The sequence below is a fragment of the Actinia tenebrosa genome, unplaced genomic scaffold, assembly GCF_029948245.1.
Source record: "Actinia tenebrosa isolate PJP-AT-01 unplaced genomic scaffold, QUT_ActTen_1.0 PGA_scaffold8__29_contigs__length_14323225, whole genome shotgun sequence".
NCBI classification, from domain to species: Eukaryota; Metazoa; Cnidaria; class Anthozoa; order Actiniaria; family Actiniidae; genus Actinia; species Actinia tenebrosa.
In genome coordinates, this window is record NW_028292585.1 from 9,393,315 (window position 1) to 9,412,545 (window position 19,231).

Consider the following 19,231-nt stretch of genomic DNA (forward strand, 5'->3'; position numbering starts at 1 on the left):
AGATACCTTACTAGAGTATGTCTATTTGCTTCTATTAGACATCTACTATATACTAGCTCTACTAGATATCTCTCTCTTCCTTCTTTTACCAGTTTGATATTCGATATTATCGGTTATTTTTGTATTACGCATGAACCCCCAAGAATGTTTGCATAATTTCATGCACCCCTCATTTTTGGTTGAACAAAAAGGTATGGCCCCCTCCCCATTCGCACCAGCCCATCCCCCTCTCTAATGATAGACCGGTCCCTATATGCATTCTCATGGATGATCCATGAGAACAGGAAAGAATGCACCGACAACAGGGTATAGAGCGTTTTCACTCACGTGAGAAGGCAGCCATGTTGTTGGTATACCAAACAATAGAAACTTTCTGCACAGTATTTGCATTAAAATAGAGTTCAATTCCCGGAGGATGGGAAATTTATTGTTTTGGTAAACCAACATGGCACCTGTGACGTCACGTGAAAACACTGTATATAGCTCGGTCTCGTTGGCTTGAGGGTATGAAGATCTCCGTGGTACCAGAGAGAACTTATCTCCATGAAAACGCCCTAAGACACATCCATTCCACAATAGGTGCCCATGGTAGTGTCCCTTTATTATGAATAGACAGCAACAACAAAAGAAATAGATCAGAGTTATTTATTTGAGTATTGTTGTATATATATATATAATCATATTAACTATGATATAACATACAAACGTCTCAAAAACCATCTTAACGATTATCATTCACTATAACTGTAGCTCATAACGCCAAATGTGTTCACTTGCGCCTCATCCTTTATACCAGAGACTAATCCGGCTTTGGCCTGAGGTCATTCTTGCCGCTTCTCTTCAAGGGAATAGGAAAAGCTTGCACAAAACTATATTCCAAGTGCCGCGATATGCAGCCAGGATTTGATCCTGCCTGCAAGATGGCCCCCCCTCACTGAGAACCAATCAAAATCTATCTCATCCAAGCACAATGCTTGAAGATAATGCGGGTTTTAAAGGGCAAGCAAACCTGTGTTCTTTTTTTTCTTAAACTTATCAGGCTTTATTAAACCCTTTTTATTTCATCAGATTTAGATAGCTTTCCTAAAATTCTTTGTCTTTCAATACCAAATCAAATATAATCAGGTTTTTTTTCATAAAATGTGGCCAACTGGGTTTAAAATAAATAATTAAAACAACTAAAATAATTCTTGGATGAATAAGTTTACGAAGCGTAGAGTTGAAGATAGGTTCACCATTCTTGCATGTATTTTTTTTATCACTTTGCCTCATGGAGTCTGGCTTGTAGTGTGTTTATACTACCAGGCTATGTCTTGATAAAAGCACCAGGAGGAATTAGTCCTTGATTCTACAAGCAAAACCGATCAAATCTTTAATCGTATTGTTAATTATAATCTAACATTAAAACCACCCAAGCCTCAAATTGACAGTGGAGTGTGCGCTTGAGGCAAACACAGCGGTAAATGGAAAGATTTCAATTGCCTTATCAGACGCCGCATAGGTTTTCCCGCCTCTAGTTGAATCTGATAACAAGTACATTAAGGAATAGCTTTTATCCTAACCCCCTTAAGAGAATCTTAGCCGGTTTTTTTTTCTTTGTTAGTAATGAGTAATACGTTATTACTCCGTTTCACCGTCAAACTTCGCGGGGATTTTTCATGGCATCTTTGAAGGAGCTTTCCCGCCATTTTTGATAGCCACAATTACAATTGTAGATCTACAATTGTAGATCGTGAAAGGAAGATTTGTCTGGTATTATTTATTCTTATTATATCGTTTCGTCAAAATTCTTTTTTAAGTAACACTATATCCTCACTCTCTGGTGGAGTATCTTCGCGCCCTCAAGGGGGGATTTCCCAGAGCATCCTCAGTCCCGCCACTATTCAGCCTAAGCCGGCGTAATGAAAAGATTTTCATTTAAATAAGAAATCTTTTTTTATTTCTGACCCTTTGACTAGTATTTCTGCTTCGCTAAAAATGCTTTAAAAATTTATATGATAGCATTCGTATGGTATTTTTCTTACATTCAATGAGGTAAAGCACTCTGCAGACTTTTGGTAATCCCAACCATTGTCAGCAAGACACCTGAAACACACAACAAAAACAAATGAAATTAGAAACATTTCGTTTATTACTCGCATAAAAGCAACAGAAAGCTATTTTTCGACATTATACGGTACGTCAGTACCGTAGGTCGTAAGTTGTTCAGTGTTGCAAAATGGTTGTTTACGTTTACCACTCGAATTTCCTCCTCACTGATTGTGAAAGTTGGGAAAAATTTCGTTTAAATAAAGTGATTTTCCCCAGACCGTGAATAAGTTTCTAGTAGTTAGTGTATAATAATCTCTTATAGATCTCCTCGGCTCGGGCGTAATGTTTTCCCATTTCAGAACAAGTGTCATTTCCTTGAGAATAAGATTAACATTACACCCGAGCGCAACCGAGCCGAGGAGGTCTATTAGTCTACTAACTATCTCAGTGTGAAAAAAAAAAACACTTAACGCGATATAATAAAAGAAAGCAATAAAGAAGATGTTTCGTCGAAATTTCCAAAATGTCCTGCTTCGTCAGATGTCCAGAAAGTTTACTCACTTTTTAGACCATTCAGCATTCATTCTTGATTCCCTGCTAAACTGTAATATCATTTGCTGTTGCTGCGTAGAAAACAAATGTGCTTTAGTAAGAAGCGCTCTTGAAACATAGATGTCTTTCAGTATCGATAGGACCAACAAGAGCATTAGTCCAAATGGGATAGGTAAGGTGCATGGTATACTACACAGTATGACATACCTCTGGTGTTAGTCCAGATGGGATAGGTAAGGTGCATAGTATACTACACAGTATGACATACCTCTGGTGTTAGTCCAGATGGGATAGGTAAGGTGCATGGTATACTACACAGTATGACATACCTCTGGTGTTAGTCCAGATGGGATAGGTAAGGTGCATAGTATACTACACAGTATGCCTCTGGTGTTAGTCCAGATGGGATAGATAAGGTGCATAGTATACTACACAGTATACCTCTGGTGTTAGTCCAGATGGGATAGGTAAGGTGCATAGTATACTACACAGTATGCCTCTGGTGTTAGTCCAGATGGGATAGATAAGGTGCATAGTATGCTACACAGTATACCTCTGGTGTTAGTCCAGATGGGATAGGTAAGGTGCATAGTATACTACCAAGTATGACATACCTCTGGTGTTAGTCCAGACGGGATAGGTAAGGTGGTTAGTGACGTGGAAGGTGTAAGGGTTGGCACAGTTACTATGGTTGGTAAAGTTGTTGGTATAGTTGGTACTGCAGCAGGAACTTGTAATGTTGAAGTTGCTGTGATGGATTCTTGCTGTTTCTTAAATGCCTTCGATTAAAAGAATTCAAAGATTAAACAAATGAAGTTGCATTTGCAGGTATGGTTATCGAATAAGATAACAATTTATGGGAGAAGATTTTCATACACGATGGTGGTAATGAGCTAGGGGTGTGGGAGGGACATGCCCCACCCCTCAGGAACCTAAGGTTATGTTTTTGACAAATTTTTCCCCTTTTAAAAACATTATCTTTGTGTAAATAGAATGTACGTTTTAATCAATTAAAGGGACAGTTCCATATAAATGGTATGCACTAGTCTAATTTTTGAATGGTTAAAAATTTATCAGGTACCATGTTAACCGAACCTAAGGACATTATTTAAGATCAAACTAAGCTCCAATTGATTGATACCCTAAATCTTAGAATTTCGTTTGGTTATTTGTTAAGTATTTGCATAGTTGTATCCAAGGAGGATAAAACTGCCTTTCCTTTTCAATATCTTGGAAGCAGCACTGCCATGGGCGCCCTTAATAAAGCGGCAGCCGTGTTTATTCTCATGGGAATAAAAACCTTTGTTTAAACTGCATAAATTCATTACCAAGCACTTGGATGTGAGGCTACGCATGGGAAAAACCTATTGTTCCAGTCAACAAGGCTGCTGTATGAGCAGGGATTGAATGAATGTTAAGGAGATGTAGATTATCACATGCAGTAGTAATGCAGAGGTAGAAACATTGGATCTTCTCACCTGAATTTGTGGTAACGCGGGGCCTCTTACATGTAATTCATCATTGACTATTTTCAACCTTTCAAGAAATGAGCACAGTTAATTAATATCAACATGACATTAAAAATTATAATTGCAGCTGCTTCCATCCTTTATGATATCCATGAATTGTCTTCAAAGTTTGTAGCATTAATAATCCTTGCTGAGAATACCTAGATTACTATAAGAATGTGTTTCACTAGGCTTCTAAAACAAATGATAAATATATATAACATAAACCGTAACACTATATGAAATAACATAAAACTATTTAACACTTACGACTTTCCACCAGCTGCAGGAAGTGCTACGAAGACTCTTGTGAATGATCTCATTGTCTTGTTTCCTAAAGGAATAAGAGATTTACCATAATAGTGAGTCATTGAATGAACTATCACTGCTAACATTCACTTGAATGACGAATACTAACCTTCCATGAAAAATCCACGAATGGAAAAATGAAGACAAGTTGGCTGAAATAAGATAATAGGAGTTATAAAGCCTGTAACCACTGTGTAATCACGACAGGGAAATTGGGCAATATACTGCAGGGAACCAGAGTATGAAAAGGTACTGAACGATTTGTTTGATTGTTGGCAATCTATTGCAGGATTTCCCTGTTGCAACTGTTACCTTGATCAGCACATAGCAATGAAATTAGGATACAGAATCATACTCATTTGCATTTGACTTTAACATAAATTTTCTCAGTCAAATTCACTCCAATAAACCTAATCCACTGTTTTCCATTTCATTCCCTAGAGTATCATTTCTTTGTTTATTGATTGTTCATGGAAAAACACATTCATGAATTAATGCTTTGCTAGCATTCCCAAGAGAATTAAAAGACAAAAGCATGGTGGCCATTATGGTGCTGTTAACAATGGATGTTAATGAGAAATCTTTTGTTAAATAGCACCAACATGGCCGCGATGACGTAAAGTGTAATCGAAGAATATAGAGTATGGATACAACTCAAGCAAAGAATCTTATTCTCAAGAGAATGACCCATGGTCTGAAATGGGCAAAACATTACGCCCAAGTGGATTTGGTCCATTTCAAATATTACAGTAGAACATTAAATTACACACTTTTATTTTTGATGAGCAATATACAATATTCATGTATGATCTGTATAAGTTGCTCATATTGCATACATAACTTACAATAGCCAAGCTGACATCAACAACGAAAGAAGAAAGCTCATGGGTAGTTGGTGGTAGTTCGTTCAACATGGCCACAACTGATAGACGATTATGTTTAATTAGAGATGCTCTAACATCTGAAAACAAAACAAAACATAAAAACAAATGATGATAATTTATTATTTATTTAGTGACCTTTATATATTGATATAATCAAAGGCGCTTACAATCATGAGAGATTAGTATAAGGTGTAGGTAATGAGGGTGGTCACTGCCAGGTTTTCTTTACGTCCTCACTGGTTTTTTTACGTCCCTCCGATATTGGTTAGTAATGAGGAAGTGTGGAGAGATGGGACTGCCATTTAAAGTGGTCGTCCTAGCCACTTGAAAGTCTAACTATTACAAGATTTAATTACAAAGAAAGCAACTTTAACTCCATTATTTTAAGACCCTGAGTGTTGGTCTAGCCGTGACTCCAACCACGACCTCCCACACGAAAGTCTGATGCTTTTACCAAGTGATTTCTCCAGGCAGCTGTAAAAATGCTATATATTCATAAGGTTTCTACTTTCCATATCTCCCTTCCACAAATATACTAGTGAAAATTACTTTTATATCCATTTATAAGAACAGAATAATTGAAATTGAAATTCCCATTCAATTCCTATTCTTCCTCTTCGTTTTCCTCTAACAAAAAAAACAGGCAGATTCAGGAGGTTCAGCTCAAGAATGAGTCCCCCTGCGTCATTACTACCAATTTTAATAGGATTCCCTATAAACAGAATATAGCCAAAACATACAATATACTCCTTATACTGATATATTACATACTAGGCCCTTTGTTACTGATTGAAAAAAATTGGGTTTCTATTGATATTTGCTGGATTTAATTAAGGTAATGACATTTTCAAAATGCATTTTCAAACATTTTCAAAATGCTACTTTTCCTAGTGAAAAGAATCTCAAGATATTAAGCAATTTTCATGCTTGTATGCAAACCAGGAGAGCCTTCCCAAGGGACCTTGGACTGAAATAATTCGCTATTGATGTGGTAATCATCATAAGACTGTATGAGGCAATGGTCCTATTGAAAAGTAGCAAGAGAAACAATATGAGAAATCAATACCTTGCTCCTTTCTTCTGATCATATTTCTGCTGCTTTTCATGTACTCCCCCAATGAAGGTCCTCTGCCGAGAGGGAAACAAAAATAAACTTTAAGACCAATTTATTTGACCAATTTATACTCATTTGATTATTAATAATCTTATTGTTTCATTGTCATCCCTTAAAGATTTTGACATATGATTTCAGCAATATTCATAGTACAAAAATATCAACTGCATACAAGTGGTTGCAAAGTTCGATTCAATGCTGTAAGTGTGTTGGTTGCAAAAAGTGTGTCTACACTCTTAACATTGCATGTGACTTCATCATGAGATGGGTTGGGGAGGGGGTAAGGAGGAAGGGGGGTGGGAGTTTTTTCAATTGCAAGTATAGTCATTCTTTTTTCCAGTCCAGTATCCTAAAAATCCTGCCATTTGAGTACAGTCAACTCTCACCTTGCAGACACCCCGATATTACGGACTCCTTGCTATTACGGACAGAAGAAAAATCCCCGACAAAATTACTGACAAAGAAATGACCGTAAATAATTTTCGTTATTACGGACGCTTGCTATTATGGGCATGAAGTGAGGGTCCCGAAGGTGTCCGCTGTAACGAGAGTTGACTGTAGCGGCACAAGCAGGCAGTATTTTTTATCCCTGCCTGCAGTCCAGTATCCTGACGTAAGGCTTAGGAAAAAACTGTGCCCTCAGTTTTGAAAACCTACCCCAGCCTTAAGGCATTGGTCTGTATATTCAAGACCTCAAGCAAAGTTTATCCCTATCCAGATCTCCTGGCTGGTAAATAACATGTGTGTGTGTCTATTATAGTGTTAAGGGTATGATGAGTGAGAGTAAAAAAATGCAATACAAACCTTGGTCCTTTTTCTCTATTAAATGATCCTGGGTTGACACTCATGGAAAAAATTGCCTGGTAATAAGCAAAAATTAATAAACAAATGAATGGATGGATGGGAATGAGAATGAATCAGAGACTAATGGGTTATTCTATTTCCTGTAACACAAATACCATTTAATGGTCATAGTGCATAGTTTAACCACACAAATCTGCACAGCACCATACCATACTATGCTCTACTAATCTGTAATTTGTAGTAGAGTTTATTCTACATGACTATTGCTCATCCAATCATAGTGATTGGACATAACATTGTCATAGTTAAATCACAACAAACTATGCCATTAGATTTTCTCAGTCACACAATATTTGCCGAGCCAGCACTTTGATTGTCTTCTTCCAATTGAAATGATTTTGTAACAGTTGAAAACTTATTGCTGATGTTCTATTGTCATGACATGGTGCATGTTTTAATTCATTTTGATCAGCTAAGTTTGCCCACCTCACCATGCACTTGTTCCAACTGATATTTTGACTCACTGTACAGGTCTAAGTTGCACAATTTTGTGCGTGAGGCATGGTGATAAGTTTACTACCCAAACATGATTTACTGACTTGTATAAGATTTGACGCACCTGATCATGATATGCCTCTAGAAGGGGCTGTCTGTCATTTGAATCATAGATCCTGAAATATCTGAAACACAACACAGCGAGGAAGTACGACTGATAACAAGAATAATATCATGCACTACCACTGACAATATATTAAAACAGAAACTGTTTACTTAATGATCAGCAGGCACATGTCAATCAACACTCGGCCAACTGCTGGATGAGTTAATGAATAAACTGGTTACTGGCCAACAGTCAACCTGCCAATACATGTAGACTGCTCATAAGTTACAAAGATACCATTATTACTGTAAAATGACATTATTAATAATGTGCTTGTGAGACAACGTGATTAAAGCCCAAAGGTTGCAATCAGAACATCTCATTTAAATTTATATTTTAGAAAAAATTATCAAAAAGGTAAAGGAATATCGTATGGTTTTAGGCTTTTTGAGGCGAATGATTCAAGGACAACTTCCAGCTGCATGTAACCTTTTAAATCCTAATTAACAGTAAGATAAGTTCAATTAAATGTCTAAATAACAAACAAGAAAATGTGGGTTGCTGACATGGACGATGTGACAAAATGAATCGAAGAAAAATATAGCAACATTCTAGTCTTGATAGTCAGGGAAGCAAGCAACAAAATAGCCCAGTTGCTTTCATTCATTTTCAGTGCAATGTTTTGCAAATAAATTTTGAGTGACAGGGCAGTGTGTGGTTATTTGACTAGAGTAATATACCACATGTCTCTGTCACAGGGTTTAAACAGTCAGACTGGGGTTCGGCACACATTAGGGTGCTACCCCTTATTTTGTCATGACTGACCCACCAAAACAACAGTGTACATTTGCAAGTTTGCATGCTATCACTGCTCTTTGATTGCTTTGTCTCAAAATACGTGTGGCTCTTGGCTCATTCACATGCTCATATTCAGTTATGTCAGCACCATCTTCTTTTAACATGTGATTCATAATGATTCTGATGCAGCAAAATGAAAAGGAAGAATGAGATAGTCATGTGACAGTGAAGTGGAGATCAGAAAACAAAATACAAAACCCACATTTTCCTCTTGTAAGGGATACTTCTTAGTATATCCTATGCTCATAGGACCTCTTAATCAAGAATTACAGTTCATTTTAACAGGTTGACAGTGCAAGGTGGAAGTTGTTAAAGCCTTTTCAAAACCAAAACCAAGTGTAAAAATCTATCAGGATTCAATTATTAGTTTAAGCCAGGATAGGGTTTATAGTCTCAAATATTTTTACAACGAATTGATTGTTGAACGTTTGGGCTTATAAACTGTGGTATCAACAACATTTTGAAGCAAAAGAAATATACCATTGCACCACAACAATGTACATTTCTGTACTAAAATGACGGGGGGAAAAGAACTTAAATATATGCAAACATGACACCTTAAGCATCACTAACAGATGGCACATAACAAGAAGATCTTATCAAATAAGATCAAATATATATGACCACATCACAAGAACAAGATAAACAGCATCGATTAACATTAAGAATACGTTACGACCATGACACAAGATTGACAAGACTGAGAGCTGGCATCAAAGCAAGTCAGCTTTGATTTACTCTTGTTAACTTATGAGTTAGTCACAAGCTTCACACTTCACTTGTAGCACTTGCATTGGATGCACTTGTAATACGTACTGCTCTAGAAAACTGAGAAGAAGTTTCTTGATCTCTGGATCAACCAGGTAACTCCCCTGTTTAAACATCCAAGAAAAACTTTCTTAAAATCAGGATGTTTTTAGGGGGGAAGGTTGTTGGTAAGTGGGTGGGGTGTTGGTAAGAGAGTTGAGCACCTGTTGGTGAGTGGGTGGGGTGCTGGTGAGTTGGGTAGGGTGTTGGTGAGTTGGGTAATTATTGGTGAGTGGGTGGGGTGTTGGTGAGTTGGGTAATTGTTGGTGAGTGGGTGAGGTGTTCGTGAGTTGGGTAATAATTGTTGGTGAGTGGGTGGGGTATTGGTGAGTAGGGTAATTTTTGGTGAGTAGGTGGGGTGTTGGTGAGTTGGGTGGAGTGTTGGTAATTGGGTGAGATGTTGGTAAGTGGGTGGGGTGTTGGTAAGTCGGTTGGTCACATGTTGGTGAGTGGGTGGGGTGTTGGTGAGTGGGGTGTTGGTAAGTGGGTTGGGCGTTGGTAAGTGGGTGGGGTGTTGGTGAGTGGGTGGGGTATTGGTGAGTGGGTGGGGTATTGGTGAGTGGGTATGGTGTTGGTGAGTGGGTAGGTTGTTGGTTAGTGGATGGGGTATTGGTGAGTGGGTATGGTGTTGGTAATTGGGGGGTCTCAATTTTTGATAAGTGGGGTGTTGGGAGAGAGTTGGTAAGGCGTAGGTAAGAAATTGGTAAGGTATTGGTTGGATTTCATTTGGCTATTGGTATGGTGTTGGTAAGGCATCCATAGGTAGATGCTAGGAAAGAATCAACGCTATAGGGTTTTTGGTAGACATTTATGTTAGAAAGGCATTGGAAGGGTGTTGGAAGGTTGGTGGAAGGATGCTTGTAGTTTTTTGCATGGTCATTGGTAGAAGGTTGATAGGGTGTTAGTAGAGTATTAGGTTGTTAGAATTTTGATATGTTGTTGCTGGACAAAATGACAGGTTTTCAGTATAGTGAAAAAGTGTTGCATAATCTCTAAATACAAATAAATTGTTGACCATTTTAATTTTCATAATCAGAATCAGTCATTAGAACATCTTTCAGTGGCATGAATATGCTCTAATCTAAACTTGGTGTGTTTACCATAATCATGTTCTAGCTGGAACACATTTTTAAAGGGGAACTAGCACATAAATCGTCCAAATTTCAATTCTGCTGAAACTTTACTGGAATAACCCTTAAAGGTCTAATAATCACTGGTTAAGTTTTTCCCTGATATTCGGATGACAAGTATCATATTTTTGCGAATTTTTATAGGAGTATGTGACGTCATACACTCAACACTAAACATCAATAACTAAAGAGCATGATTTCAAACTTTACCTGGACTTTTGGTAAAGCAGTGGTGGTAGCCAAATCAAACCCAATGGGAGGAGCATGCTCTACACCATCCTGTCAAAACAAAACAATACTTTTTCAGCAATACAAGCTTTATATTTTAATGGATTTTAAGTGTGTCGATTAAGAAAATTGAAGTCTAGCATACCAGATTTAAGACTTTTGGAAACCTGCTTCTAACCGCACTGAAAAGTAAAAGCATTTATTTTATTAGATTCTACTATCTTTTCTCTAACTGTAGTTACTGGTTAGAAGAAGCTGCTGAGAATATAATCTAGCATCATACCTACATGCTAGGTTTTCAAAGTGACATCATAACATCTATTTTGTTAGGGAATAATAATTTCACTCAACTAACCTTATATAGCTTGATTCTTTGCCTTCAAATTTATCACAGAATGGATTCCCATTCAGAAAAAGGGTAACTACTCCAGTAAGTCCTTTGAGTTTATCCAGTTCTTCAATATTCCTCATCTACAAATAAAATCAATGGAGGTGAAGCATTGCACTATGGAATCTCGTACCCAGAGCCCACATTCCTCTTGATCAGCTCAGAGATAGGGAAAACCTATGCTCGCTCAGTCTTAAAAATGAACCTTGACATATACACATGTATTCAAGACCTCAGGTGCACAGTTTTTTCTCTTTCCTGACCTACTGGCTGGTTAATAATGTTTGTATAATGCTAGTAATTCCCACATTTTATAAGGTACCATAGGTTATTAGTAGCCATTCCTGTCACAATTCCGCCAATCTTCCCTTACAGCAGCATTTTACATGAAAGCAGTCATTAGCACAGGTTATCCCATTCCAGTGTCGAGGGAAAAACTGGGTAAAGTTGGCTTTGCAGTGCATTGTGGGACTGTTTAGGGGCAAAATAGATGTTTTCTTGGAAGTATGCATGGCAATGCAGACTCAACCCAGTTTTTCCTCAACCTCAGAATAGCTAATGTTGGTTCTGATTGGTTCAATACTATGCTGCAGCCCTAGCTCAGAGAACAGACTAGTTTTATTAAACACAGATGTTTTATTTTTCAATTAGAATTAAACAACTCCTTACCTGGTTGTTGGACAGCTTCAGATGTTGTATACTGGGTGCATAAGTAGGCAAGTCTTTCATTGCTTCAAGATTGTACAGGCGATTATCACTCATATCCAAACCTTGCATCTGGAAGAATACAAGAATTAAATCTCATTAAGAATGATTACAGATTGCAGCCCACTTACTTGCAGTGCAAAATGAAAATGATGCATTCCAATTTTGGGTAGTGAAGCCAATCAGAAACAAAGATTGCCAAGAATAATATTGTAATTTGACCCTGATTAAGGTATTATACGTTTACAAGCACTATGTGCACAAACTTAAATAAGGCGCTGGCTTTATAGTATAACACAAACAAAGTATACATTTTCTGAAAGCTGAGTAAATATAGTTTATGAAGAAATTTTCAAAATACATTTTTTTTATTGTTGTTCACATTATTGCCCTCAAAGCGAAATTTGACCATGCCTCAATGAAAACATTAATGGACTCGTACATTTTAAGCTATGTTTGCGAAAAATGGCTTAACATACTCAGGAGATAATAAGCTCAAAAAGGGTGTCCAAGATTTTTGATATCTGTTTTCTATCTCTCGCTATTTTTGATCAAAGCTCAGCGATTGCTTTTGGAGTGTTGTTTAGAGTAAAAAGCGTCATAACTTTGGAAAGAAATTAAATTTCAAAATTCGGAGACACACTTTTTTGGATCATGAGTTACTTTATAAACTCTCCAAATTTTTTTTAAAATTGAATGAAATCCAAGGGACTTTTAGCTTTTTGAAGTTGAGGTTTTGGCGGCAAAAAAGATTCGAGAAAAACACATTTCTTTGTTTGGAGCTGGAAGCTGCAGGGAGCCACGATGGTGTTGGCCAAAACACCTTGAGCCTTCCATTTTGTCATCACTTGTCAAATTATCTGGTGTTCTGGACGATCGCAATGCAGGATCTTTTTACAATGACAAAGGAGCATGACAGATGTGCATATATTAAGTGACGGTACATTTCCGGTCTTGATAAAGTCACGATTTTGATTTTTCTTAAAATTTTGGCTTTTCCAATCAAAAATTGCAAGAAGTTTCACAAACATATGAAAGATAAAAGTTTAAAATTTTTCGAGCAATTCGTCATTTTTCGTATCCTAATACCTTAAGTGTAAACAACTAGATAGTCATTGTCATTTGCTTGTGGGAATAAAAAGATGCATTGAAAGGCAATTGTTTCTGCTGCTTTCTGATCGCTACCCAAAGTTGGAATGTATTCTTTTTACTCTACAATTTGATTGGTTCTTGCTGTCTAATTGACTCCGGTTATAGTAGTTGTAATGTAAGGACATTTGCAAGCAAGTTAACTTACATCAGGACAATTTTCACCAATAAGTTTCAAGATTGCATTTGCCACAGGAGCTCTATATAAACTTCCTTGAACATTATTAGCCTTTAAAACTGTGTAAGAGAAAAGACAGAGATACAAATTATAAAACATTAATGTAAAAAAATATCACAAAAAAGACACTATTTCATGCAAAATACATACCTTCATCATGAAAAAGATCAGATAAATCCATAGTCTTTGTTTCCATATTGTAGCGATTGCTCAAACATTCCTGGTCACAAGAGAAAGATATTTACTTACAAGTCAATGAGAAAAATTTGTCAATCAAATATTTACCTTTAATGCTTGCTCTGTTTCTGCATTCCATTGTGAGCTATCAGTTCCACTAAAAGCACTGCCTTCTTTACCACTATGATTTGTCATAAATGGCCGTTCACTTTGTCTAACAGTGAGGGTCAACTAAAATAGACATTGAAAAAATATGAATTACATAACCAATATTGATGTAAGATGCCACCCTGCCCATCCCACCAAAATATCTTTTTCTGAGGGCTATTTAACAAATATACATAAGTTTTTTATGTGTCTGTCCTCTTATTGACAATAAATTGTGTCATAACATTGACAAAGTAGTGTGGATCCACAAGGCATAGCCGAGTGGATCTACAAACTACTTTGATGTGTTGGAGAAATTTATCGTCAATAAGAGGACAGACACATAAAAAACTGGTGTCTATTTGTTTTTTACAATAACAAAAACGATAAAAACTTCTCATTTTCACTGATCAAAACAACCAACGGAAAGAGTGTGCGCTTGTTGATGTCAGCTTTATCTGTCTGTCCTTTCATTGGTGATAAAAAATAACCAATCAACGTGCGAGAAATTTGTAAGTTATTGTGAAAAAGGCTTATAGACCTATTGGCTGTAGACCTTAATCATTTGGTACATTTTCCCTATTACAAACCATGTGTCCTTCCCAAGAGTATCATTTATTTAATTAATGGTTGCCCATGAGAAGACACATGAATATGGATACAACTCAAATAAAGCATCTTATTCTTGAGAGAATGATATGGGGTCTGTAATGGATGCAGAGAGTCTCAAGCTGATGAAGTCATTGTTCTCTCACATACCTTGGAACCATCTTTGACAGTTATTTGATGACTGACTTTTTTTAATGCATCTGCAGCACTACTACCCTCTACAAAAAACATAGCAGTGTCTCCCTTGTAATGGAACTATTCAATAAGAAAAAGCAAAAAAATCTAAATACACGTATTACTCGTGTTAAGAATACAGGTATAAATACAGGTTTCTCCTTTGTAATGGAGGAACTATTCAATATGAAAAGCAAAAAAATCTTTTAAAATAATACTAGATGTACTTTTAACAATAGATGTAACAAGACTATTACATGTACGTAGTAAATCTCAAAAGCTTAATGCATTCTCTACATTGAAAAGTAAAGCTTGTAGCCAGTAAGTTTACTGCTTGCAAAGGGCTATCATCTCCTCTCTTTTAATTCCAAGTAAGTAATTTATTTTAGCTTTAAAGTCAACCTAAAATGGAACTTACACTGATTTAAGCATAATCTTCTATCAGTGTTGTTGCGCAACTGTCTTAGTAGTTAGTTTAATACCTTGCAGATTTATTCATTTATTTATTTTTATATAATTTATAGTATTTTATAATAGTTCATCCTTATTATCAGGCATTATATTTTCTATTATATAGCAATAGTGTTAGTTCATTCTTAGTCTCAATTAAATTTTAATTGTAATTTTTGATTAACTTTTTTTAATGTGTTCAATGGTAAATTAGGTATCCCTAAATTAGATCCCCTAGGGGAACCTAATAAAGTCTATTGTATTGTATTGTATTGTATAACAGGGGGGGCTAGCAGACTAGAGGGCTTATATGTATAACCAGTGGGGGTTATAACTAAGTTGAGCTTATAAATGTGGTTAAATGAAATTTATGCAAAGTTAGACTCCATTTGTGTTGCAGCGAATGGTCTATGATAGCCGCTGTTTCCATTTGTTGCCTGCCTGCTATGGCCACCTATATACGTTAAACACTATGCTAGCATTATTTTTGATCATTAGCAGGGCTGAGCTATTTGATTGGTAATTACCGCAATATTGATCAGCGCTATTTATTGCTAATGAGTCAACTCGATTGCACGCTATCCATGTGATCACGCTAGCTTGACCTTAAATTCGGCCAACAATCGTTTGCATTACGATATTAGCTATCACTAGCCTCTGGCAACCACACTCTAAATGCTATATCTGGTTCTTTCCCTCCCTCCCTCCCTATGGTAGGTATATATGGGTAAGTATTCCACTGACCAGACCGTCAGTGTGACAGGTGCACGGTGAGTTGTGACAGGGTTGCCATGGTTACCACAATTTTATGTGCCAGGCTCCTCTCATCCCACCGAACAAGCACCTAACACCAAGCTCATCTACTAATGGTGAGTTTAACCAAGATCTACATGTTTGCTAGTTGTGTTACCTCAACTGGTTGAAAGGCTTCTTCTGAAGCATTTTGTAGTTTTCTGAGTAACCAATCTTTGTCGTGCTGCTTCCCTTTTACAATCTAAATGAAAAAACTACAATCATTCCTCATTTCTAACTCCTTTGCCAAATCCCTGGAGAGCCTCGTTCACAGGCTGCATTGTTTGGTATTTATAAGCCATCAGCTGACAACTAGAAGACTTATGGCTGATCAAATGTTGTGTATCAAATGTCAGTTGGCTATGAACATTTACATTTAGATTTAGTAATTGTTGTGTAAAATGTTATTTAAAAGATATTGATATAGAAATGATAAACTAATTGAACTTACAGCAACTTTGTACCAGTCTGATTTTCCTTGGGGTTGATTTCCAAGCCATCGTTTAATACCACCAGTTCCCCTGTTGTTCCCTCTGTCATTTTGAAAACCACGCCTTGAAGGTGGTCTTGTTCCATATGGCGTACTGTATTAAGACAGTAAATATTGATATTTAAGAAATATAAAACATGTGCACATGTCTCTCTACTGTGATGTAAACATGCTAGGAGCTGCAGAGCATGAGAGAAACAAGCTTAGGAATACAAAGAGTTGTAGCTGTGTGTTTCTGTACGCTACCAGCTTCCAGAGTGTTTATATTACAGTACCAATCTAGAGACTTTTTATATTGTTTTTATAAAATATTTTTGCACGAACATGTCTAGGACATGATATAAACATGGTAGCCAGCCAATCAGTGCAAGCATTTGATTTCAAATATCTTATATAATTAATATTATATAAATAAAAGTGGGGATTTAGGGGGCACTTTTTGTTTCTGTCTTGATATCAAAAAAAACAATTGCAGAGCAAGAATGATATTTTTTATAGAGAATACAGCTGTATAACATAAGCAACAAAACAAGATTTCTCTGCATAACAAATATCCATGATCATACATGTATAATATTATGTCTAGATACATTTTATGTAGAAAAATCCAAAGGTTCTTAAAAACAACGTACTATCTTGAAAAAGATGTGGCATTGTCTTCTTCATCGCCCATGCTTTCATCATCTTCTTCATCAATCAGGTATGACCTTGGTGTGGGATTCTGTGGATTGGCTCTTCCTCTACCACCTCTACCCCTAGGCCTCCAGTAGTTTCCTCTACCACGACCTCTCTTTTGACCTCTTCCTTGACTTCTGCCTCGATATCCTCCTCTATTAGAGTTTGAGCTTGAATCTTGGTTATCTGTAACAAATATATTATCGTCCTTTGTCAAAGACATATAACTGGGCCCCATACGTTTAACATACAGCTGTACCGTATTCTTCGTTTCCATGTTATGTCATCGCGGCCATGTTGGGACCATTTAACAAAAGATTTCTCATTAGCATCCATTGTTAACGGTACCACAATGGCCGCCATGTTTTTGTCTTTTAACTCTCTTGGGAATGCTTGCAACCCATCAATATACGTACAGCTTTATATCCATAAACCCTCTCTCCCAAAAATGAAATTAGCCAAATCGTATACTGCTGTGTTTGTTAGCTGAGTGAACTTTTTTTAAACACAATACTTGCTTTGACAAATTAATTATTGTTAAAGTAAAAGGAAAATGTGTGTAAGTTATTTGCTCCACAGACATGACTTTATTACAGCTGAAGGCTAGGACAAAACTGTAAGTGCAAAGCAATCATTTTATTGCCAATAATAACAAACAAGACCTATCAGACTTAGTCACAGGATATCACATACTAAATGTAAGCAAAATAGAACGAATAAGATCATCAAAAAGAACGGGTTTTTAGAACTAACCACATAAGTTTACAACGTAATCGGAAGACATTACTGTTCTTACCTTGATCGAACGTCCGAGAGCCTTCTCTTGTGGTCGTTACCGATAATGAGGCATCCTTCATTGCCTTCCCAAACAGACCTGCCATTTCAATAAGTCCTAAGTAACGAGGAAGGAAATAAAAACCGAGAAAAAGACGCTGTTGAACAATATTTATACAATAATCCTCGCGACACTAGAGAAAAACGTTTGCGCATGCTTGCCGTAGTTGATAGAACATACACGGTTCATGTTCTCTATACACCAAACTGCCAATTCGGACTATATACTTTTCTTGTATTTATGTGATTTGGCATCATTTGCTGTCATTGGGTGTCATTCCCCATCATTCGCCACCATTCCCCTTCATTCCTGTCAGTCACCGTCATAAGACATCATTCACCGTCATTCACCATCATTAGACATCATTGACCATCATTGACCATCATTGACCATCATTGACCATCATTGACCATCATTAGATATCATTCACCATCATTAGACATCATTCACCGTCATTAGACATCATTCACCATCATTCACCATCATTCACCATCACTCACCATCATTAGACATCATTCACCTTCATTCACCATCATTCACCATCATTAGACATCATTGACCATCATTGACCATCACTCACCATCATTAGACATCATTCACCATCATTAGACATCATTAGACATCATTCACCGTCATTAGACATCATTCACCATCATTCCCCATCATTCACCGTCATTCACCATCATTAGACATCATTCACCGTCATTAGACATCATTCACTATCATTCACCATCATTCACCGTCATTCACCATCATTAGACATCATTCACCGTCATTCACCATCATTAGACATCATTCACCATCATTAGACATCCTTCACCATCATTCACCATCATTAGACATCATTCACAATCATTAGACATCATTAGACATCATTCACCGTCATTAGACATCATTCACCATCATTCACCATCATTCACCGTCATTCACCATCATTAGACATCATTAGACATCATTCACCGTCATTAGACATCATTCACCATCATTCACCATCATTCACCATCATTAGACATCATTCACCTTCATTCACCATCATTCACCATCATTCACCGTCATTACACATCATTGACCATCATTGACCATCATTGACCATCATTAGACATCATTCACCATCATTAGACATCATTCACCATCATTCACCATTATTCACCATCATTCACCATCATTCACCATCATTCACCATCATTCACCATCATTTACCATCATTAGACATCATTAGACATCATTAGACATCATTGACCATCATTCATCATCATTCACCATCATGGACCATCATGGACCATCATTCACCATCAGTCACCATCATTAGACATCATTCACCGTCATTAGACATCATTGACCATCATTGACCATCATTGACCATCATTAGACATCATTCACCATCATTCACCATCATTCACCATCATTCACCATCATTCACCATCATTAGACATCATTCACCATCATTAGACATCATTCACCATCATTCACCATCATTCACCATCATTCACCATCATTCACCATCATTAGACATCCTTCACCATCACTGACCATCATTGATCATTATTGACCATCATTGACCATCATTGACCATCATTGACCATCATTCACCGTCATTCACCATCATTCACCATCATTCACCATCATTAGACATCAT

At 36.9% G+C, this 19,231-nt stretch overlaps 1 protein-coding gene across 1 annotated transcript; it reads right to left on the reverse strand.

The window, feature by feature from the left end:
• Positions 1-631: 631 nt before the first annotated feature.
• Positions 632-17,744, reverse strand: LOC116292710 (nuclear RNA export factor 1). Its single transcript, XM_031700062.2, has 24 exons — positions 17,557-17,744; positions 16,718-16,946; positions 16,047-16,179; positions 15,714-15,797; positions 14,330-14,434; positions 13,532-13,654; positions 13,397-13,466; positions 13,217-13,305; positions 11,884-11,991; positions 11,182-11,297; positions 10,972-11,008; positions 10,809-10,877; positions 9,478-9,533; positions 7,822-7,882; positions 7,203-7,258; positions 6,351-6,412; positions 5,246-5,361; positions 4,510-4,552; positions 4,362-4,425; positions 4,062-4,119; positions 3,198-3,362; positions 2,593-2,654; positions 2,025-2,085; positions 632-1,348 (listed from the first exon to the last, which is right to left on the reverse strand). The coding sequence occupies exons 1-24, from the start codon at positions 17,639-17,641 to the stop codon at positions 1,307-1,309; spliced, it is 2,094 nt and encodes a 697-aa protein (XP_031555922.1). The 5' UTR covers positions 17,642-17,744; the 3' UTR covers positions 632-1,306.
• Between the last annotated feature and the right edge of the window lie 1,487 nt (positions 17,745-19,231).

What these genes read in the sequence shown, in the direction of transcription:
- LOC116292710 (XM_031700062.2), bottom strand. Translation starts at nt 17,641, where the DNA reads ATGGCAGGTCTGTTTGGGAAGGCAATGAAGGATGCCTCATTATCGGTA. An exon ending in CTTCTCAGTTTTCTAGAGCA is followed by an intron (nt 7,883 to 9,477) that starts GTACGTATTACA and finishes GTTGTGTTTCAG; the next exon opens with ATATTTCAGGATCTATGATT. An exon ending in GATCAGAAGAAAGGAGCAAG is followed by an intron (nt 5,362 to 6,350) that starts GTATTGATTTCT and finishes TTTTGTTTTCAG; the next exon opens with ATGTTAGAGCATCTCTAATT.